Source organism: Corvus moneduloides, chromosome 12 (genome assembly GCF_009650955.1).
Source record: "Corvus moneduloides isolate bCorMon1 chromosome 12, bCorMon1.pri, whole genome shotgun sequence".
NCBI classification, from domain to species: domain Eukaryota; kingdom Metazoa; phylum Chordata; class Aves; order Passeriformes; family Corvidae; genus Corvus; species Corvus moneduloides.
This window is the reverse complement of record NC_045487.1, coordinates 19,957,776-19,982,749: the sequence shown is the minus strand read 5'-3', so window position 1 is coordinate 19,982,749 and position 24,974 is coordinate 19,957,776. Positions and strand designations below refer to the sequence as shown.

Below are 24,974 nucleotides of genomic sequence, written 5' to 3'. Positions count from 1 at the left end.
CAACCATTATAGGACTTTTCTTGTCTCTTTAACTCTTCAGAAATTAATCCATAATCAACAGACCATTCTCTGGGACACCTGATGCCTTAAGATTCTCGTCCTTCATCAGCCTCTGCAATATCCCAGTAACTTTCTTCTCCTAAAATCCTTCAACATGATATTCCCAAGTCCAGAAAACTACCTGCAGGCCACAGAGTCCCTCAGGAATCTGCTCTGGGACTTACTCTTTTTAATGGCTGTTTCAGGGACCTCAGGGGTGAGACACCAAGCCCCCTCACCAAGTCTGCAGATGGCACCACCCTGAGCAGTGCAGAGGGAAAAGACTTGGTGAGTGAAACAAGAGGAACTTCATGGAACTCTTGAAGGACAAGTGCAAAGCACTGTGCCTGGGATGGACTCACTGGAACGACACGGGCTAGGGTCAGCAGCACTGATGGGAAGCACGGGAAAGCCTGGAGAGGCCAGCAGATTATCCAGGATCCAGCACTGCACCCTGGCACCGACGAAGACAAGTGGGTCGTAGCTACAGTAAAACAATGGTACCAACCCACCAATGATTTACCAAAGTATGAATATTGATCTAATATCGATACCCAACTGAGACGGACAAAAACTCTCTAACAGTTTAGAGTTAGAAAGTGCATGTTTTATTGGTGCCAGGCTCTGCGTGGGACAGTAATCAATTCCTAGCACCTTGAAAACCATTTCAGGTCCAGCTCTCTTAACTATTTTAATTAACTCTAGCTGGGCCCGAATTCCTTCCTATTCTAACTAATTTCAACACAGCCAGCCTATAACTAAAATCTTTATATTTCTTTTAACTCTCTGTTTCACCAAGGGAAGCAATTACTCCTCACTCAGCCCCCATCTACAATCCTGTGTGTCTGGGTCACCCAGTACAAGAAGAGCTTGAAAAAACTTGAGTCTGGGGAAAAGTCAACAAGATGGTCATGGGATAGGAGCACATGACCTACGTGAGGGGAACATGAGGGTTCTTCTTCTTGGAGTAAGAAGACTAAAGGGAGAGTTTATTGAGAAGATGGAGCCAGACCCTTTATTAAGGTTGCCTGGAAGAAGAATGAGAAATAAATTCATAAACTGAAACAGCTGTTTCTGACTGCATATAGGGAACAATTCTTTTAAGAAGACAAATAATGGAACACTTTGTACAAACAAGTTGTAGACTCTCCAACCACCCCAGCTTTTGGCCAGTTAATGCCCTAAACAACCCTGTCTAAATTTAATGTTGATCCAGCTTTGAGCAAGAGATTGGACCAGATGACTACTCAAGTTATCTTCCAACCTGAGTGATTCAGCGATCCCTGTCCTCCTGTGTATGTCCTTCCATATTCCTGATTACTGCACAATACTCTGACATCTCTCCTCCATCTTGGATCATCCCCTGGCACATCTCCCAGTCCGTATTTATCCAGTAGGCCAGCTGGGCAGAGTCAGAGACCCTGAGCCTGGCCAGTCTGGGCCAGAGAGCTCACTGGCAGCCAACCAGGCAGAAGAGCAAAGAAAAGGAAAAAATGGGTTCATTTCCCTCTCAACTAAGACACACAGAGGGGCTCTATCTAGCTCCTGATTTATCAGTCGACTCAGAAGTGACCTGAAGGGAAAGAAGAAAGGCAAATAGAATATTCAATCACTTAAGGCTAAAATTCTTTGGAAAATAGGATAAGGGAAAAAGAATACAATCTTCCCCCCAAATGAATTAGCATCAAGAAACCAGACTACAAAAAGATTTTTGAAAAGTCATCTTGTCATCCACACGATTCATCATGTGCGGAAGCATCATCACCTCTTCCCTGCTCTAAATTACATTAGTTAAACCCTGTTAGCTTGGGATGCCAAAAGCAGGGTGCATTCCAAAGCTACATACTACATGAAGATTTGGCATGCTCCTTAAATACTTGGATTGCGCTTCGGGCAAGGGTGGGGAAATTACCAATTTCATCTACATTTGCAAATGCTAGCCTGGCTATACTTTCATACACAGTTGTTCACACCACTGACCTAAGATGTTGTGATACCATTGCTTAGAGCCTGTGGTTTTTTTGCTTTCTGCCACTCAGGAAAAAATGCCAAATAGAACCTGAATCTATGCACAGGGCTGGCAACTGCTAATTTTCATATGTTTCTATATTAAAGTCTTTGTTTTGTTTTGCTTTTTTTTTCTTGACTGCCCCCTCTCCTCCTGAGATCATTCTCATTTATACATTTCATAAAATGAAATGTATAAGATTTCATCCACTCTCATTATAAAAAGCATACTGGAATCCTGTCTGCCAAAGGAAAATAACACTTATCTCTAAATAGGAAAATCCTGATGTATTCTTCTAGTCTGCTTAATTACTTTTCCCAGTGTTAATAGGAAAAGGCTTCTCTTCCCTTTTCAGGATTCCCGAGAGTGATAATGATGTGGGAACAGAAATATGATGTATACTTTTAACAAATGTGTATACACATATATATTCTATAATACTAAACATAGTTAACTGAATCACAAAACACAAAAATCCTTGTTATTATTCATCTTTCTAACCAAGTCGTTGGACAGTGGGCTTCATCTACAGGTATTTTTACTTAGGCCCTAGCATTCTGAATTCTGGTCTTAATTGCACCATCTGATCTTTACAATATATACACTTAAACACGTGCAGAAACCAAAAAGAAAATTAAGATTAAAAAAAACCCAAAAAACTTCTATCAATAGAGTGCTTTCCCTTTTGTTTTAAAAAAGTTGAACTTTTCTGATCTTCAGGTGATCATCTCAATGTGCTTTAAGTTTGATGATGTGGCAATCTTAACTTGCAGTCTTCTGATCAAAAGTATCATATGTGGAATTTGAAAAGAGTTGCTTGCTTTTAAATAATACATTTGTTAAATTTAGAAATTTTGGTTAACAACTATGTGCCCCAAGTCTTTAAAATTATTTTAGCAACGTAATTTTGAACTTTTCCTAGAGCTATGATAAAAACATCATCAAGTTTAAGAACAAAAAAGGAGCTGGAGCAAAGCAATGCTCCAAGCTATAATTTTAACCCATCTCTCCAGTTGAATTCAAGTTTTGATAGTTTTAAAGACAAAAATAAGGTCATACTCTTTATTCAAGTGCTCTTGCCAGATCTCTATTACATCAGAACTGTACAAGACCATCAAGAATTGATGACTGATTGAAAGGAAACTTCAATTCTTTGTGGCAGAACTCAGTTACAGCACATCCTCAGAGGCATCAGATGCTACTGAAGAGTCACACTATCCTATGTGAGAAATATGAGGGACAAATTAATACCCTCAAAGTGCAAATTTTGAATCTGCCAAGCATTATAGAACAACACAATTAAGTCTGCCTATATGTTAATTCTTAATTACATGTCTGGAAGCTTTAATAGCAAACCCGGGTTCAATCAGAATTTAATAAAGATCTACAGTATATGAGACAGCATGCAAAGAAGTGTGTTAGGATATTTAGTTACAAATAAACTATATTATATTTAAAACTTTTCGATATTGCAACAGCATTACTGTAAGTCAGAACTTAGATAAAAGCTCCAAAAATGTTCAGGGGAAAAAACGTTCAGCAATATCATTCTGATATTGGCATATGCATCAGTAGCACAAGATTGTTTTTTACAAATATAAAAGCACCTAAACCTTGTAACTAAAAACTTTTTAGGTCTCAAGAAGTGAAAATTCTGCTATCATCTGCTTAGCTATCTGAAAGGTACTGGCTTTGCCGCACTTTAAAAGTTTAATTATATTTTATTGATCAAAAACTGAAACAAATCATAAGGAACAAATCATGCCCTATTTGCGAAGCAGAAGAAAAATACTGTCTTTGCAGATAGGCTTTCAGAGAATCAAAAAGTTACTTTAATAATTTATACTATAAGAGGACTGACAGGATTGAGAGCAAAGATAAAAAAAATTATTTGTAAAACATCAGGTCTGACTCTGATTATTGATGTGATAAATTATTGAGTGCCTGTATAAAATCTCTTTACGTTTACTCTCAAAACAAAAAAACCTTGAAGAACTGGCTTTAAACAGTTAAACAGCTCATATTTAGGGCTTGAGTTGTCCTTCAACAGAAACACTGGGAGGGTGCATAATTAGTGCCTATTTGCCCTAACCACAGGTCAGAAATGCAGAAACCACTCACTCCACTCCTACCATCCTAACACCAGGAGCAACTTCTTGAACTTTAAATTCTGTGCATGAAATATTGGCCCAAGACCCAACTGGAACCAGACTTGTTAGGTCCAGGCCCCTTCTGCCATTACAGCTGGTTTGCATACTACAAAACAGAAAACGAAGTCCCTCCCCCTGCACTCTGAGACACTATCTGTTTAAGCTTTTATTCAGCCTCATTCAACACCATCAGATCCAGGAAAATGCAGCAAAGAAGCATCTGGTCAGATCTACCCACCTCCCTCCTGCCCACGGCACTGAAAGTGCTGGGCTGTGCCTTGGATTGCATCTACAACTGAGGCTCAAGCCCCCTTCCTCTGTTACCCCAAAAGAGCTACCACAGTTTTACGTGCCTCAGTCCCTCTGCAATCTTCCCCATCAGGGAAAGCAATGTATTGGAAACACTACCACTTCAATTCCTGCAGCCTCCCACACTATTCAATTCTTTAATAAAGAATTCTATTCCTTCATTTCAACAGCATAAGGGAAACGGACAATTTTACAGTTCCGCTGTAGATGTAGCAGTGAAACATTTAAAACACCTTAATCTCTGTACAATTACATATAATTAAATACAACATGACTTAAAATATACAGGAACTTCTGGAAATTACAAGCTGAAAAAGTTGGGGTGACAGGGAGAGCGGCTCACCTTCTGAAACTAGATAAGCAATATTTGTGTAAGACACAGCTTGTGTGGTCTCTACAGAAAGCGAGTCATGAAATTAAGAGAAAGCAATGGGAGCTTTGTCTGATACTGTTGAATTAATAACTCTAAATTGAGCAATCCCATTCAACTATCAGGCTGACTAAACACGAAGGGGAAACAATTCTACTGTACTAAGGGGCCTTGACATCCTGAGAAGCACAAATGGCAAGTACTCAACTCACTTCTCCAAATCTCATCAGGTAGAACTTAAGAATAGGTATGTCTCCAATAGAGCAGTGTCCTCAGCCCACAAAGTCATCCATCAATACTGCATTCCTAATGCTATCAAGGGGAAAACCCAACCCTAAATATTAAACTAGAGAATGAGGGATAGAACACAGGAAAGGAAAAAACTAAGGAGGTTGTTTAGGTTCAGAATACCCTGGGGTTGTGTTGGGGGGCGCTATCAGAGCCCCAAACAGACTTTCAGTACTAAAAACTGAAGGCAGAGCTTGTTAAACAGTGGTAATGCAAACAGCAACTCCTAGTTCTGATGATTAAGATTAGAGATTCCTAGGGGTGAAAGATAACCTAGAGATCCCAGGCAGAAGAAACAGTAAGATAATTTTAGCTGCAATCTTCTGGTTTCAGTCCCTTATATAAAAGCTTCAATATAAGTCTTACTAACTAAATGCATAAATAATTCAATCAATGTTGACTTGCTGTACTGTTAAGATGGTCTGCTGCTAGAAGACAGTATGAGGAAAGAAGAAACTACAGAACTTTAGTTGCTACCTTCACAAAAACAGCCAACCCAAACGAAGCGGTTGGAGCAGGCGCCTCAGAGGAACCTGTAACCTGGAGCGTGTTTAGGAAAGCCCCAGGCTAGGGCGTGTTTCCTGCCAAACGAGAGAATCCCTGCCAAGTGCTTTGAGATTTGGTGCACGGTCCCCTGGAGCAGGTACAAACCAGCACCCCCCTGTGAGGGGCAGATGGCCAAGATACAACCCACAGCCCCAAACCAGCCCTCAGCTGCAACAGGAAAGGTTCTGCAAACCAGTATCTGACACTGTTCAACACTTCCAGTTCACCTTCATAGGGAACAACGGCTTCGTTAGAGAGAATGACTTTTTATTGCCTCATAATTGTTATTTACAAAACCGTGGAGAGCCCTACACTCCTTACTTCAGGTAAGCTTGTCTGTAAAAAAACATTCCTCTTCTCACAGTGTGAGAATTAACTCATGAGCCAACTTCTGGACAACCTTCTTGAGAATTCCCGATTTGCTGGGAGTAGTGTTTGTCCTACACTTCTTCAGGACTACCCACCTCAGGCCGATTGCCCGGGAAGCATTTTGTGAAACTGAGAAACTGCTGAAACATCAGTTATTTTTTTAAAATAAATTCTGAACTTGCCTATTATTAAAATCCTCAAAATACATAGCCATGTTCAGTGCAAGACACAGCAGGGGAAAAAAAGATAACCAGCCATGTAATGTAACCTAAAAGAATAAAAATGCTGAATAAGATGCTACACATATTTTAATATTGTCTTCTTCTGCTCCCTCCAAAGTAAATGCCAACCAAATTATTTTAGCAAAGTAAGATTCAACTCAGACTTTTAAGCTCTGTAGTGTGAAATCACGAGCACAAAACCATTCAAAGTATGTTTCAGGCACTACAGTGGATTTAACTTTTTCAGTACAAACTATACTGTAATAAATACTTATGTATTTATATAGCTGTATAAAAAGTTAAGTAAACCTACACAGAGTCCATCATCCTTTCTCTAACAGTGGTATTAGGAGATGCTGCTAGAAGATTATTAAAAAAAAAAAAAAGTGTGTAGTGCTCACTGTGCACCAAAATTATGCCTTGGTCTGTCCTAAGTTAGGCCATCTTATCTGTATATTAGATCAGGATGGAATGTTTTCTCCATTAATTTTTCAAGAAATTTTTGCATCTGCAACATCGTAAAACAAAGAGTTCCACAACTTAACTACTCACCCCGTAGTGAGCAAAAACAACCTTTTTGCTTATTTTGAACTCTTACTTTCTAATTTTGTTTATTACACCTTATTCTTGTGAAAAGAAAACAAGCAAAATAACTCCACTCTAGAGGGTCATATTGATGTCATTATTTTAACACAACAGATCCAGAGAAATAGTTGCATCCATGCAAAATCTATGTGTAACTCTAGCCATAGTCTCATTCTATTTTCCGTGCTGATTCAAAGCCTTTATATGCAAGTCAATAGGATTTGGAGCAGGACAAAAAAAATTCATCAAGTAGAGAAAGAATTTCTCTAATTTTCTAATAAATTTCTTTCTTAACACTACCTACACAACTCGTGTTTTTTGATGAAAGTCATGTAAGACTGACCAGCAAAAAGCCTTCACTTCTCTAAAAAGCCTCAACCAGTGGCTAAGTCTGGGAACTCGCACCTAATTCATGCTTTCTGGCAAACAGAAAAACTACTTTGAGAAGAAGTCTGTGCTAAGGTATATATAACCAGACAATCCAGTTTCCAAAATTCTATCTCTAAGCTAGATAATTAAACAGCTGAAAGGCAGCTATTAATCATCCATAAAGTCTTTTTTATTACCCTTAGTGGTTTGTCTCTAACAGAACCAAGCTAGTCACCAAACAACATTCTGCACAGGTATGTGGAGGCTTGGAAAATGGAAGGAGTTGTCACAAATCATGGAAGCATATACATATAAACAGTGCATCTAGGAGCAGAGAGCACTTGCATTCAGACAGCAAGGAAGGCTTGCAGCTTGATCAGAGAGGACAGAAAGAATGCCAACTCTGAAGGAACATAAGGCACTACAATTAATTGTTTCCCTGCTCTCCTCTGTAATCAAACCGTGTATCACCTAACTTCTTTTAGAAGAAATCAAAATCTCAATGTGTTAAGCAAAGACAATAGCATTAATTTGGATGTTTAATTCCTTTTTTAAATAATTCAACTTTAAGATTATTTTTGTGCCATTTGATGTGTATGTTCTAAAGGAAGGGAGGGTGCTGAAGTTTTCAAAAGGAGGCACTGAAGGCCAAAGAGACTTTGAGAACCACAGCTCCACATCCTACCCTACGACCCCAGTAATCTGTGCTGCAGCAATTTAACAGTGTGAGGAAAATACAAAACACAGAGAAGGGCATGAGAACTGAAACAGGAGCAGGTCTCAACAAGTCAAATTAGAACTCACAGATTACAGTTATATGATCTTTTTTTCCTCATCTTGGTTTTCCCAAAACAAAAAATACAGCATAATAAGCATGTCCAAAGATATTCAGGAACACTCAAGAATAAACACAGAAGACTGGAAAACATGTTCACTATTTTTTGAATAACAGTACATGCCTCAATGGACTTTTGTGCTCGGTTACTCACTAGAGAGTCAAATCAAAAGAGATTGTTACAGGGACCAGACCAGAAAGAACTAATATGGCAATGACACCAACAGGAGTTCCTAAGAAAGCAAGAGAAGTTATTAGTTGGGAATTTATCTGTTTTCATGCACAGTAGAAAAATGTGTTTCCTGAACTAAACTCAAAACAGTAAACTATCACAGGACCTCAGGCTTAAACACCATAAATACATGATTATGACAGTACACCAGGTAAGACAGAGATGGAGCAGAACTCCTGTAAGAATGTCAGAGATGACAAACACAGATGCCAGCATCTTATAGCACAGTCCTCACAGGAACAGAAGACACTCTCCATCACATCCACAGGATCCAAAGGAATACCAAGTATAAGAACTTGCCTATATGGTTCTGTTCTTTTAAAGCAAATTGTGTGAACAATACAATCATTTAGACAATTTTTTCCCCTGAGAAACCATCTCTCTGACACCACAGTCTGAACAGGTTTCACAGTTGTCACCACAAGCCTGAGGCCAGGCAGACTAGCTAAACGTGAGGCTTCATCTAAGGAGGCAGGATGGGCATGTTAGACAGAGAATATAGGCACAAAACCCAGGAAATTATAAAGGATACCAGAAGAACAGACCAAAGATCATAACCTGAATTTCAAAATGTCAGCACCTTCATCTGTGTATGCCCAGGATTACAATTAAAAGTGCCAAGATCAGGACACCATGCCACATTCATTAATACCAAATTGAGCATCACCAGATCATCCACCACTGCAAAAACTAACCAGGTCAGATATGGTCACTTAATTTTGTCAAAATAGCTTTAGTTTATGACAGTTTATGTTAAAGGTGCACTTCTACATTATTGCGGGAGAACAGATGGTGGTACCTCATCTGGCACAACTTTGTATTGCAGCTACTTCCTTGAAAACAAATACCCTTTTGTTAGCAGCAGCATGTCTTTGTACCAGTTCAATATTTGGCTCTGACTTACTTAATAAGGGACTGCAAAACTCGTTAAATCACAGATTAGCCCTCTCTGCATTACAACCATTGAAAAAAGTGTCAAATTGCCAGTGAGTTGTAGTAGATTCTGGACTTGGGTGCAGTAGACTCAGCAATGTGAAGGAGGCTGACAAATGCAATTCAAACTCATGGGAGAAGGAAAGACTAAAGGAAGTTTATGAAGTTTCTCAGTAATTTTAAGAAATGAAAACACTACAACCTTAGTATGAGCAGCAGGATTGCCAAATAAACATAATGAACAATCATTCCAACATATTTTAAAAAATATTACCTTTTACTTTTTCCCCCTTAAACGATCCTTGAAGATGCTGCTCACTGATCAATGACTTCCTCCTCCACAAAGATGTTCCAACATGTGTTGAGCGTTGGGGACATTAGCACCACCTCTAGAGCATGGAGTTTGCCTACAGGGATAATGTAAGTCAGCTTTATTGCAATATTGAATGGTTCTCTAAGGTTTTCTTTTTATTGTTCTTATTTTACATCCATGGACTTTATAAATGAATCTGGTAGAGAATGCATCTCCACAGAATGATGATCTTAATTTTACTCTCCTTTGCAGAGACCAGGAAATTTAAGCCATTCAATTCCCAGATGCAAACTTATTCTGAGGCTGGGTAACATATTTTGGTGGGCCCTGAAGGCCAGAACTGCCTTCCAGAAATAGCAAGACCTTTTAAAGATGGTGCTTTCACTACATTCACAAAACAGAATGAAAAACCGGTGAAAACAAAATTATTATGGTGAAAACAAAACTTGAATTCTCTAAATATTTCTGAGAGCAAGTAGTATGGTCATGCTCTCAGTACAACTGGAGTAAAACCTTTGAAAATGATGCCTAAAGAAACAGCATCATTTTCTGCATAAATAATCATAGTTTCAACATAGCTAAATTAATCATATTTATTTTGAGAAATTACTGCTTCATGAAATAACATCAGTTCTGATACCTAAAGGTGATACTGCTAAAAGCATAACTCAGATTCTGTAGTCTTGCAGAGCCAATAAGATTAATAAAAAGAAAACCTTGGAAATACACAAAAAATATTGAACAGAAGCTGTCCTACCTTTCACAGAAAGGCAGACTCCAAGCTCTCAGGTGGTACTGAAGTTACCATTCCAACACATGTTGGGACATCTTGTAAAACAGGAAGTCTAATCATGGACCTATTAAAGAAAGAACAACAATAAGGTTTAACATTCTGCTAAAGTACTTACTGGTTATGTTTATTTGGCAACACTGCTGCTGATACTAAGATGGGAATGTATTCCCACCTTTTTTGAAAAGGAAATAATAAATGTAAATAACATAATTGTCTTATTGTAACATTAGCAATTAAGTTGGAATATAAAACCAAATTATCTATTGAACATGTACAATAAACTCCAATCTCAACATAAGGAACAACTGCCACAACCATGGACATTGGTTAGAAAATTGGGAGCAGTACACACCTTCTAATCTAAATTCAATTTCTAGCAAATGCTTGTTTCATACTAATGAAAAAAGCCCAAGTTACAGAACTACTATGGATGTCAGAACGTGGATACATCTCTACACCTGCCATATCTCTGCAGTGCCAGACTGAAGTTTACAGGAACTAGAGAAAGTCTGTGCTTTTGGCATGCACAATAACTTGCAGTTTGAATTTTCCAGTACCTAATACGACTTTTTTTTTCCCCTGAGAAAAAGCAAGTAGAATCTCAGAGAACTCCACTGTAGGTACAGTTCAAGCAGACTAAGCATGTCCTTAGGATGGTGCATGACTTCAAACTGCTACACTTATGAACAGGTAGGTGTTAGAGCAATCCCCAAACACAATCAAGAGTTATGTCCACAGGCATTTGAGGAGATCATCCTGACAAAGATGCTGATGGAAAAAATTATATTCAAATGAGTATTTCGGTTTGAAGACAAATCAACTTATGGACAAAAAGCTAAAAGTTAGCAGTGAAAACAACCAAGTCACATCAACAAAAAGCACAGTGAAAACAAAAAATTATATTCACAGGCAATTGGAGAGCTCAACCACTGTAATTGAAGCAGCTATAAAAGCCCTCTAAAGTAAAGCAACCAGAGAAATAACTCTACTTTTATGTTAGACTGCTCTGTTTATGAAAGAGCAGTCATCAATAGGACAGTTTCATGTCACTCAAACATGAATACAAATGTTGACAAACACACCCAGGAAAGGAGGATGACAGAAAGACTCACTGAACTAATAACAAATGCTTAAATAGAGGCTGAAATCACCTGGCCTGGTTCCATGAAGGATACCCCTATGTGTTTTAACATGGTTTGGCAATATAAAACGTCCTCTGGAGCACACAAATTCTTTCTTTTAAATATATGCATATGCACACAATTGCTGCCACTGTGATGCCAGACAGTAGATTCAATACACTCCAGAATACAGAAAACACAGATAAGCTATTTCTGTATGTTTTAACATGCAGTTTTATAGCAGACATGCAATTCAAGTGTGGCTGAACAAAGAAAGAATCAAGGCAGAGCAATGATCAATATTTCATCAGACAGAATTAAAAAGATATTTTACATGTAGAATAACAAAAAGGTAAATCTATAAATTATGTTCAGCCTCACCATACAACTGTTCTATTGACAGAAACAGTGGCTTAATTCTAACCAGACAAGCTTCTCTGAAGCTGTTTTAAACAAGACTGTAGGCCTTTCAACTACTGAACCAGGAGAAACTGGATTCATCAGCACATTTTCAAACTTTATAATAATTGGCATGCACTACTATGTGTAGTAGTAGACTAAAAATGTATTTGTATGAAGCAAGAGAATCCAGGACTACGTTTGTGGTGGGAAATATTGCAGATGTATGCTAAGTCAGTGTAAGACTTTTTCCAAAGGACATTCATAACAATGCTAGGAACAAACAAATACACCATTTTTGTAAAATCATGCTATAGAAAATTTGATTGCTTAATGCAGATGTAAAAAACTCTAAAAGAATGTGAAATTAAAATATCATTGCTGATTCTCCAATAAATTTCTATCATATGTATTTAAGTTAAAATAATTTGAAAGATACAAGGTGAACAGTTAAAACGTATTCAACACGGCCAAACTAGTCCCACATTTCTGAGAATGCCACATCTGTTCTATTCAGCCAGTGCTCTGCAGCAATAAAACTGAAGTAGAAAAATGGGGTGAAGAACACTGAAAGTGAAGAGAAAGAGAGAAAGGAACAATCTAAGTCAAAGACTAGAGTTTGCCAAACTCCTGCTTAAATATTATTGCATTATGACAGTTAATTTATGGTTAGGGTTCACCACAAGTCGTGACATTTTAGGGATAGTTAATAAAAGCAAAACGGCATCACCTGGTTGTAAAAGAAATCAGTTAGAACTAAAAGTTGTGGGAATTAATAAGCTGCTGCAGATGCTAAGCCTAAGGTATCATGCTCTGTTGGTCACAAACTATAAATCCAAGATTTTTGGAACCTCAGTGAAGGTTTAAGAGACCAGCAAGTTCTCAGAGAAGTACAAGAGACAGCTGTTCCCTTTTTCCAAGGATTTAGTTATCAGGCATTATAAAAAGGATCATGTTTTATGCCATCCTTCACTGTGTCCTGCTACCTCTCACTAATATTTATTATGCATTAAAATGCAGTGCAGCCTCATTCTTATCTGCACTCAGAAACCATGCTGTAATCAAGGAATTAAAGCCAAGGAGTCTCTATTTTCACGAGATGGTTATGAACTACAGAAAACTGTCACACTTAAAAACCTGCTTTATTAAGTGTTGCCTGTTGCCTCATTCACTGAACAGCAAAAACTAAGAATGTCAAAAACTAGTTTCTAAAACCTAACTAACACAGCATTCTTACCCAGCAAGAAATAACTTATGAATGAACAAAAGTGAAACAATCACAAATCATTACAGTTGTTTTTCTTGTATCATTCCCATAAAACCACGTGGAAAAGCCAGGAGTTTTCAGCATTATTTATCTGTGAGGTCTAATCATCTTGCCCTCTGAAGAAACACTGCTTGTTCTACTAACAAAGTTAAAGACCTAGAAAGTTTTAGGAGTTGGTAGGCACATGTGTGATGAATATCAATCTCTGCATCTCAACTTCCCAAAAAGAGAAACAAAAGCCTTACAACCCCTTGTATATGTTTCATTGTGCTATGCTGTCATGCAGAAAGATCAGGGTTTAAAGTTTTATGATTCCGTACGGAATAACAAAAGAAATACATTATCTGCTGAGAAATACCCACTCTTGATTTTGCATCAAAGAAGAATTTGAAAAAGTCACAGCCTTGCCTTCCTACATGAACAAATGTCAATGATTACCAGCCCAAAATGACTAGATACAAAATTGGGTAAGGAAGCATGCGGGAAGAGGATGAATATTCTTTGCATGAATTACCTTTCAGTTACTTCTTCCATTTATATGGATCAATATTAGTCCCTTAGATTTAAAAAAAACTTTGGATTGTAACAGTGCCAAGCTCAAGTAGAGATAAGAACATACAATATATTAAGGAACCTCTTTCACTATGACTTTGAGGCATCTGGCTGGTGGTTACTGCCAAAGTCGGAAGAGCATCTGCTCTCACTTTAGCAGTTTATATTCCAACTCTGGAATGGTGAATGGAAGCACAATCTCTGAAACAGCCTTTGGGGAACACTACTGAGTTGCTTGACAGAGCTCTTACTCAGAAAAGAGAGGAGGAGATTAATATTACAGAAAACTTGAAAGATCTAGCTTCTGAGAAAGGAGACAAGAGCAGTTTCCTAATACTGTACACACCACAAATCTCTCTTTTACTAAAACATTAAAAACCTGCCCTAAAACTGAAGTGATTAAATATGAATAGACCTAAAGGTAGAAAACAACATCTGTTTAAGTCATATTCAGACAAAAGTAAGAAGAAACAATGTATCTTATCTCATTTGTCAACAGACATAATGAAAACAGGAGAATAAGAACTCACATAACAGACTTTTTTCTAATGTGCTTGAGAAGGTCACAGGCACTTTGCTTAGTCCTGGTGTTGTCACAGCAACATATGGCAACACTGAGTCTTGTCATGAACTTACAATGTCATTATTTTAAGTGCCCAGTAGCACAAATTACTAAACTTGTGTGTGGTCCTAAGCAAACAACAAATCTGGCCACACACAGTGAAAACCCAGCTTCTAAAACTTCAAAATCAGCTGAAGGAATTCTCTCCTCAAGAGCCATAGATCCCAGATAGTAGCCACTTCTGAACTCCACAGCCACTTTCAAAACTATAAAAGGCTTCATGTAAAACCAAAATAAAGCTCTAAAAGTGGCTGCAGGAGATCACTAGGAGTGGCCGCTCTTCTGGATTCACTGCTTTTGAGAAGTAAATCCCTGCAGCTGCTTTTAAAAGCTTTGAAAGTTTCATTTTAATTATCAAAGCCAATAAAGCTTCAAAAACAGCCATAGGGATTTGTTCCTCAGAGGAGCAAACCCCAAAAGGCAGTGATGAATAGTGTGATGGGTTCTGTGGCTCTTAAAGTATGTACAGATTCCTGTAAGTCCTGCACTTGTAATTACAGCTCCATGTTGTGCAGCAGTTGTTACAGCCAGACAGCTCATTAAGGCTTATGTGGCAAATTCATTACTGATTTCCCATTCTTTTTAACAGTTTTAATATCTGTTGCCTTTTCCCCTTCTTACACCTGTATCAACTATTATGTGAGCATCCCTCAGAACAGTTTCTCAGACACATCTCATGAAGACCTCGCTGGCTCCAGTGTCAGGTGGTGCTAAGCCAGTCCCAACAGGCAGGACACACTTTCCCAGCCGCACCACACGCCGTCATCACATCCTCACAGCGAGGTGACTACAGCCTGCAAAACCATTCCTTTCTCTGAAGGGGAACTTAAAATGGCATTTAGTAAAGTACAAGAGTGAAGTCTGACAATAAGTCAATGAAGAACTTGCCTGCAACTGCAATATAAAAAGGCTCCCGTTAATTCAATGAACATAAAACACAAATAACATTTCAGAAGCAACCACATGACTTAAAAAAACCTAACTGCACTGATTTGCAACAAGATTTTGGTCTTATCTTTAAAACTCTGAGAACTAGATCCCTAAAAATTTGTGCCTTAAGCACAGGTTTGAAAGAGATACAATTTTCACCCCTAAACAATTGGAGCGTAGTACGTTAAGACACTGATGGCACTGAAAACACTACCAAAATTATGTTGAAAAATATATATTTAGGTACTAGAACACATAGTGCATATTAATAAAGTATGTAATATAAAATACATTCTATCTTACAGAAGCATATTTCCTAGCCTTAAAACATCGCTGATTTCGAACAGTTATTCTACTAAAGTTTTTAACTTCCATTTTCCAATGGCAGAATAAATAAACATAGCTTTTTGCCATGATAAATAAACACAGCTTTTTGAAAATATGCTGTAAGAAATACACTACAAACTTAAATAGATGCAGGTGTTAAGAACTGAATAACTGGTTTGTATACGGAAAGAAAATCTTGACAGGAAACTTAAACATTCTGTTAAATGTTATTCACAGGTGTCCTCTGTGACCTGTACTACTTACTTTACCTCTCTGTTTCAATCTTCTCATGTGTAAAACATGAAGGAGGACTGTGAGAAATAATTAATGTTTGCAAAGAGCTTTGAGATCCTTGGATATAAAAAACATGTGGGAAAGCATGAAGTTTAAAAGTACCAGCATGCTATTTTATTTCCAACTTGAGGTAAGTTACTTTTATCACAAAAACCTTGAAAGTTTAGAAATACAGAATTACATAATCAAATGCTTAAAAAACCATCTTAAGTGCTAAGCATATTCTGCTCCTCAGAACCTCATCACTCTGAAGGAAACACTCTCAGAAGGAAAGGATGTGCTTCTCACCCGTTTCAAGTATGCGTTTATGGAGAGGTATAGCAGCAAGAAAGGGTTCATCTTTACAGGACTGGATCTGGGTTCCAACCAAGTCAGAGTTGGTAGCCATAATTCGGGCACTTTCTTCATTAAGATTAACACCAGCCATAGAGGCAACATCATTGATGTCATCGTCATCTCTATAATTAAAAAAAAAAGCCATATAAAAACAATTCTGCATGAAATACATTCCTCTTTTTTTATCATCTGCCTCTCCAGAAGTAATCATCATGCCACATGCCTAATGGGTGGGCCAATTGAGGTACAACTCCACGTGTCTCCATTTTCACAGAATATATTCTACACTCAGAAATAACCACGTATTTCTCTGACCATATTAGGAACACATCAGAAGCAGGACAATTTGGTAACAGAAGGTGTGACAAAGGTGTCTTCATCTCAGAGTCAGTGATATCAATGAAACCAGGATGACCGGGAAACTTAAGGCAATGATCACCACTAACAACAGAACATCATGCTTTCCTCTTTATAATGAAAACTATGCACAAAATGGTAAAATAAATACCAGAAATTAAAAGTAAAAACATGAATTTGTAATCCTACACTGTTTCACAAGTTCCTACTAAAATGGGCATCCAAGCATTTTCAGCAACAGTCAGGAAAGATTCTTTGACTATGCTGAGTTCACAGGTAATCCTGGGTTCCAAGTGTGGCTTGAGTATGCGTTAGTATTTTCTCTAGCAACATACAAAAATCAGTTATGTCAACAGGTTTTAGGAAAATGAGCTGCATTTGAGAAGACGATAGCAACTCCCAGGCCATTTTCTGCCCTGCAATATCCTTTTTACCAGCTTGAGAAAGTGCAAATAAATTTGAGTTTCCATACCAGTATCTCCCAAGCATCTTTTACCTCCTACCTCTCTGAGGTATGACTCAGAGCTGTGGAAAAGCCATCTGGATTTAGCACATTCTGTTTCACAGCTATTATTGACACAAACACTATTTCAACATATTCTAGAGAGATTACACGTCCTTTGAGAATATTATTTTCAGAATATATATATGGAAAAAACACATTCAAGTCCAGACTCCAATTACCGTATGTAGTAAACAAACAGAAGCCTAATTTAAAAGATATTTTAAAAATTCTTACATATATAATGTCCTATGCTAAAATACTAAAATACTTTATCATTTGTAACAAGTTTAATGCCCAGAGTAAAAACCAATAGCTCCAAGTAAGGTCTGAGAACAAAAGGAGGGAAATCCAGAAATCCATAATCTAGGTCCTCCCTCTCCTCCCATACTTTTCCTGTTGTCTGCACTACAGCAGCCAATTTTGGTGAAAGACTTTTATGGTTAGATAGATACTGGTTTTGTTTTCTTTTGTGAGAAGAAGTCAAGAAGGGACTTTTCTTTGTGTAAATCTGCAAAAATGTGCTGAACACTTGAGGGAGAAAAAGGAATATTTTACAATGCTTTTCAGAAAAATGCTACACGAATTTAATTTCTTAATTAATTAAGCTTCTATTATTTTCCAGGAGTGTTAAGCACTTGATTTCTTGTCTTAAAATTAAATTCCTGAGAACAATGTTGCAACATCATAGAATGGTTTTGGTTGGAAGGAAACTTAAAAGCCCATCCAGTGCCACCCCCAGCCATGGGCAGGGACACCTTCCACTGTCCCAGGCTGCTCCAAGCCCTGGCCAACCTGACCTTGGACACTGCCAGGGGTCCAGGGGCAGCCACAGCTTCTCTGGGCAGCTTGTGCCAGAGCCTCAGCACTCTCACAGGGAACAATTTCTTCCTAATATCCAATGTAACCTACTGCCTTTTAGTTTGGAGCCATTCCCCCTTGTCCTGTCACTCTGGCCCTTGTAAATGGTCTCTCCTTGTCTTTATTGCAGGCTCCGTTCAGGTACTGAAGGGCCACAACTGGGTCACCCTGGAGCCTTCTCCTCTCCAGGCTGAAAAATTCCAATTCTCTCAGCCTTTCTTCCTAGGAGAGGTGCTCCATCCCTCAAACCATGTCACTTTTACTTCTGACATGAGGAACTGGCTCCACACCCACACCCGGCCTGCCCGGGACTGCCTGCCCCCAACACCACACAACCAACACTGACTTAGATATTCAGTGACCAGTTCAAAAGTTTGTAATTCCACAAATGCAAAACCACAGGCAAAACTGAAAGAAAGAAAGGTTTTGTCGGGTTAAAACCTGAATGCTTGAAATAGATTGAGAATCACCCACAACTCACAAGGCCCAAATCCAACAGGCTTCAAACCATGGGAAAACCAGACTCCTATCAAGGCAGCTATCAGAACACAAACTCTGAACTAAGTAAAATAGTGGAAGCTTCTGGAACACAGACTTGAACCCAGAATTTCAAAATAAAGCTGAAACTGACCACAGTACAAACGCAGTGGCGATCCCCCGGTGCCGGTGGGTCCGGGTGCCACTGCTGGCAGGAAGAGCACTGGTGAAACAGGAGAGAGCAGGACCCCGGTGCTGGCTGCACACACGGCCCCGGAGGAGCCTGGTGAAACAGGAGAGAGCAGGACCCCGGTGCTGGCTGCACACACAGCTCCAGAGGAGCCTGGTGAAACAGGAGAGAGCAGGACCCCGGTGCTGGCTGCACACACAGCCCCAGAGGAGCCTGGTGAAACAGGAGAGAGCAGGACCCCGGTGCTGGCTGCACACACAGCCCCAGAGGAGCCTGGTGAAACAGGAGAGAGCAGGACCCCGGTGCTGGCTGCACACACAGCTCCAGAGGAGCCTGGTGAAACAGGAGAGAGCAGGACCCCGGTGCTGGCTGCACACACAGCCCCAGAGGAGCCTGGTGAAACAGGAGAGAGCAGGACCCCGGTGCTGGCTGCACACACAGCCCCAGAGGAGCCTGGTGAGACAGGAGAGAGCAGGACCCCGGTGCTGGCTGCACACACAGCCCCAGAGGAGCCTGGTGAGACAGGAGAGAGCAGGACCCCGGTGCTGGCTGCACACACAGCCCCAGAGGAGCCTGGTGAAACAGGAGAGAGCAGGACCCCGGTGCTGGCTGCACACACAGCTCCAGAGGAGCCTGGTGAAACAGGAGAGAGCAGGACCCCGGTGCTGGCTGCACACACAGCCCCAGAGGAGCCTGGTGAGACAGGAGAGAGCAGGACCCCGGTGCTGGCTGCACACACAGCTCCAGAGGAGCCTGGTGAAACAGGAGAGAGCAGGACCCCGGTGCTGGCTGCACACACAGCCCCAGAGGAGCCTGGTGAAACAGGAGAGAGCAGGACCCCGGTGCTGGCTGCACACACAGCTCCAGAGGAGCCTGGTGAGACAGGAGAGAGCAGGACCCCGGTGCTGGCTGCACACACAGCCCCAGAGGAGCCTGGTGAAACAGGAGAGAGCAGGACCCCGGTGCTGGCTGCACACACAGCTCCAGAGGAGCCTGGTGAAACAGGAGAGAGCAGGACCCCGGTGCTGGCTGCACACACAGCTCCAGAGGAGCCTGGTGAAACAGGAGAGAGCAGGACCCCGGTGCTGGCTGCACACACAGCCCCAGAGGAGCCTGGTGAGACAGGAGAGAGCAGGACCCCGGTGCTGGCTGCACACACAGCTCCAGAGGAGCCTGGTGAAACAGGAGAGAGCAGGACTCCGGTGCTGGCTGCACACACAGCCCACCGCCCCGCGCCCTTCAGCGAGCACTCGGCACAGCTGAGCACAGCCTGGCCAGCTGCAAGCAAGTCTCAGCCCTGTGTTTCCACATCAGGTTGCCAGGACAGAGGTACTTTCATCTCCTTCAAGCAACCATCCATTATAAAAAAACAAAAATCAAGACAGCAGTCTTGACTTCCAGAACACAACTTTTAAGAGAAGTTTATACTTCTCTCTCCTTTTATTTCAGAGCTGAAGAAAGTACAGTCGGTCTTTTACCTTCCTTCTGTGTAGCAGTTTAGCTACTCCAATTTGTATTTAGCATACAGATCTGTGACCACATTATAAATAAATATTTTCTGAAATAAAACCAGACAAGTATTTTGGGCACAAACTAGATTTCAATGGAATTATCAAAACCGATACAATAGCACTTACAAAGACCATCACTGTAACTCCTGGACAGAATAATTTTCTTCCTTCTTACACTTGCAAGCTACAATTTGCAAGCACATCCTTTTTTTTTTTTCTTTCAGTATTACATGGAAGACAGATAAGAAATATATTAATCACAGCTGGGACTACAATTTTTTCTGACAAGAAAAACCCTATCCATATATTCTTCTTTACTTTAAGGAACCTCATGATGAAAAATATTTGGATACTGAAACATACATTTATATATAAAGAGAGTTGGTATTCTCGCCAAACAATTTCCTATAAAAGTGAACTTCTAAGCCCAGATAAGTGAGTTTTCAGAAGTCATTCTGTGGAACAAAGATGCCATCCAGTGGTCGTCTAGACTGATGATTACTGTCTATCTTTCCTCTTTCATCAGAGCACAGTATTTAACAATTTCATATTTCTTGGTATATATTATTATGCTAATTCTACTGTTCCAGTAAATATTTCTGGTTTTTACTGAATTAAATTCTGACTCTTATAGGATGAATCTAACATTCCAACACACATGATATTTTTAAAACAGCATGAGTTCTCAAACTCCCTCCAAACACAAACTGTACCTTCAAATAGTCGAAGAGTCCAATTCTTCCTCCTATATTCAACCTCTTTTAACAACTTTCTCTTTCCTCTTCATTAAAAACACTCATGCAATTACTAAAAAAAAAAATCTTATCTGAAAATAAGCAAGAAAACCCAAAGTATTCGCACAGTTATCTGTAAAAGGTTTCAAAAATTTTGTTTAAACTAAGACAAGCCATTATAAAAATCTGGTAGCATTTTCTTTATGAACAAACCTTAACTCCATGATTGCACAGTTTTTCTTCCTCATGCACTTTGTGAGATTTGAGCCAGTGCTGTTCCAAACTGCAATACTGAACTGCTCCCAAATAAGCCAGAAGAATGCATAAAGCAATTGAGACAGCATTAGACTATTGATACCCTTCTCTCTTACAAGGGAACTGCATGTCATTAGTACAAAGTCCCTACATGCACACAAGACTCTTGAGAAAGTCCACAGAGTCCATGGATCACACGATCAGACATTAACAACAATACATTGCATAGAAATGGTGCCGTGAAATTACCGAACAGCCACTACTGTATTATATTTTATAATGGCATAGGTTCTAGTTACACATTAATTAAAATGTTTATTCTGACTTTCATGCTATAATTTGAAATGTGTCCCTAATACTGCTTTGCCACACAATTCATTTATGGTTTATGCAGAATCTTCTCCCTGATAAGCAGAAGGGATGACAGAACATACCACATTTACAGTCAGCAATTTTCTATATTTTGAAATACATGGAAAAATCACAGTCACCTTATAGCTTGAAATATTCACTTCGAAAAACTAAGAAACTTCAAGGGTAAGGTTTTGTCATATACCATTTTGAGATGCAAATTTTGAAGTTATCCATTCAACATCTACATTAGCTTTCTACCACTTCAAGGGCAAGCTGCTTTGCACATTATTAGATGTAACATCATGCATTGTGAGGCATTTTGTCAGAGCTATGCTGTTAAACTTTTATTTTTAAAAATGAAAATAACACTAGACAAGAGATTTTTTTGGCTATTCAAGGGAGGTCTGAAAACGAATTTTTTATTTCCACATAGACTCTACCTCAAAATGCAGCCAGGCAGCAGAATAAAATACAGGTACTAAGATCAGCTTCAAATGATCTCAGAGGCTTCACAGAGCTACCTCTGGAAACAAAAAACCCCATCACACTGGCTGTATAAAACCCGACACTGACAGGCTCCAGGAGGTCAGACGTAACTTGGAAATACCACTTCAGAAAAAGAAAGGTTGCTGTGCAAAGGAAGGAGCGCCTGGCTACCTGGCACCCTATGGCAAACAAAACACAGCATCATCCCACACACCAAGGGATAGATCTGCTCACTTCTGGCCTTGCCAGGCAATGCCACTGAGCCCCGCCCAGCATAGTTTGGAAGTGGTGGGATAATGCAAGAGGACAAACATCCACCTCTGTCCTTGGAGAAATGCAGAGCACATATGGACCAGTCCCTGATCCAACCAAACCTGCCTTGAGCGGGAAGCTGGACCTTCCAACTGCCATTATTCCATCTCAGTATCAGGAACAAAAGTTTCCACTAGTTCCCTATAGTGGCCACTACCCGAACTGTGGGTAAGAATCACTTGAGAGCCTGCTGCTTTCACCACCATCAGGAGGAGCTGGTGTCCGGGGGAGCTCTGGGGGGACCAACGAGGTGATCAGTAGCAGCTGTAGACAAATACGCAAGGCCCTGGCAGACTTCAGGGGGATTTTTGCTTCTCTCAGCTACAGAAACCTCAAGCTGGCCTGTTATGGTACAAACCTAAGCCTAGACCTTTGCTTGCAAAACAAACAAAAATTACTAGAAAAGGAATTCAAATTTCTATCCTTAGGTATTAATAGAGTCGAAAAGTCAACTAACTGGGCTTGTCTGTAGTTCTCGCTGAAAAATACAGCAACAATAAATTTAATACCACAAAAGGTGACCTAACATTTCACAAGCACAGCTTCATGTTGCAGAAATCTTGGGTTGAGAACTCTGCATCACAGAACAGCTACTGTAACAAACAATGAACTCATGTAAAGTCTTGCAGTTCACTAATAAACGTTGACCTTAAATGCATAGATGCAATTTGCAAAATTCTTAATTGCTAGATCTTTAAAAAAAAAAGTTCAAATTTCTGTTTCTAGTGACCAACACTTGGCTCACAAAAGTGAAAAGCTCAAGTAAGTTATTTTAAAGAAAGCAGAATGTAAAATAATGAAACAAATATGCAATAATAAAACACTAAGGGCAAAATAAATTTATACATAACACAACTATTTTTCAAAATTCTTGCTTTGCTTTAGATGCCAGTTTGCCTTCTGGCTAAAAACACATTCTTCACACACGCTGGGAATGTTGAGGAAAACTAGTCAGCATTCAGAGGATTAATACAGATTTCCAGCTCTGTGCCTTTAGGCTTAATAGTCAGACATCTATTTGTCCTCAGGAGAGGTTAGGGGTTGAAATGCAAATATGCAAACAACTGAATTCTTTGTTAAGATATCAGGAAAAAGCTTGATCTTTGCTGCTGTTTAATAAATCCTTGCAATTTTATGGACTTATTTAAATGCAGCTTTGTGTCTTACTATTTAGAAGGAGAAAACAATGTAAGGAAACAAACACATTCATTCTGACTAAAATTTGTTCTCTAGAGGAAAAATGACATACACCCTTGACAGCTTATTTACCAAACTCACTAAAGATTTATTGATTTATCAATCAGTGCCTTGAGCACTTGCTTCTCCCCAAGGGAAAATTAACAATTCCAGCTAACCTAATATATTCTATGTATAAACTAAGTGAATGCAAGAATCAATCCTGGCACAGTTTACAACACCCAGTTAAAAAAATGCTGTCCCTTTTGGTGTATGTAAAATTGAAAGCTATACTAACGAAGAATAAATGCTCATGTTGCTTACAAACATAAAAAATACTTATTAAGACAGTACAATTGAACCCAACAGACATTTTAATTCATTTAAATACTCAGTGGGAGGCAAAAGCATTGGAAAATGAAAAATTGAATGATTTTGCTTCCAGATTAATACTAAGTACTACCACTATTAGTTACAATACTGACATGCCTCAAAGCAGAGATATTTCAAAGAGCTACAAATTCTCTTTTACTTCACCTGCAAAAGGATAAGCCTGAAAATTAATTAGTGGTTTGATGATGTCAGAGCAACATAAGAATCCTAGATGAACATTAAAATCTAGGAATATTTTGTCATTCAATAAAGAAAGAAAATATTTTAACACAACTAAAATGGTGTTAGCAAGAGCAAAATGCAGTAAACATAAGATCTGCTTTTCATTACAAAAAGTAAAAATATCCCAAATATATATGAAGAAAAGTTCGGAGTACTAAAGAACTGGCAGAGCAGCTCAGTGCATCACTGCTACTGTGTTGAACCTTTGCAGCACCTGATTCCTACAGGGGCCCACAAACCACCCAACCTCTATGAGCTAAGGAAGCACAGGAAGCTCAGATGCAGCAAAGTCTTCTCTTTAAAACCAAGAGCAACACTCCCCCCAGGCAGGGATCCCCGCCCAGACCCCTGGGATTGTCCCTGGCCGAGGAGGGGCCTCTCCACAGAGGCCTTGTCCTCACAACCAGGATCTTCCCAGCAAGACACATTCCAGAGGAGCAGTAGAATCCAATACATAACAACCACCAGAGATTCTTTTAAATCCTCGTGCACATAATTCCATTCAGCAGAAGTTTTATTATAATCCACAGAATTTAGGGTTTTGCTGAACATTAAAATGTGCATTTAGAGAAAAATCCTCAAGATACGTAATGATCCCCTCCCTTTTTAAAAAATAGAATTAAGTATGAAAATTGCCATCCAATCCCAGTGAAAAAAGACAGGAATTATTGTAAAAGACTGCCCTCTGGTGTTACACCAATTCTAAATTCTGTTTTATACTTCAGATCCACCCCCCCACCCCACCGCATTTTTTCATTATTATTTTTTCTTTTTTTACCTGAAAGAACCACCTCCAGGGTCATTCAGCTTGTTTTTCTGATTTGCAGAGACCTGAACACCAAAGCCCCCAGGACTTTTACTGGCTTGTATTGTTGGTGCCTTCCCTACTGTGCCTGAAAAACACCAAGCAATGTTATTATGAGCTGTCTTAGACAA

General features: G+C 39.4%; 1 protein-coding gene across 1 annotated transcript in view; it reads right to left on the bottom strand.

Moving 5' to 3' along the window:
* LOC116449773 (transcription initiation factor TFIID subunit 4-like) overlaps window positions 1-24,974 on the bottom strand; it is a 147,718-nt gene that overhangs the window by 84,412 nt on the left and 38,332 nt on the right. The window contains exons 9-10 of the mRNA XM_032121596.1: window positions 24,817-24,931; window positions 16,161-16,330 (exon numbers count right to left, since the gene is read on the bottom strand). Of these exons, the coding sequence (XP_031977487.1) occupies window positions 16,161-16,330; window positions 24,817-24,931 (285 nt within the window). The remainder of the gene's footprint in view (window positions 1-16,160; window positions 16,331-24,816; window positions 24,932-24,974) is intronic.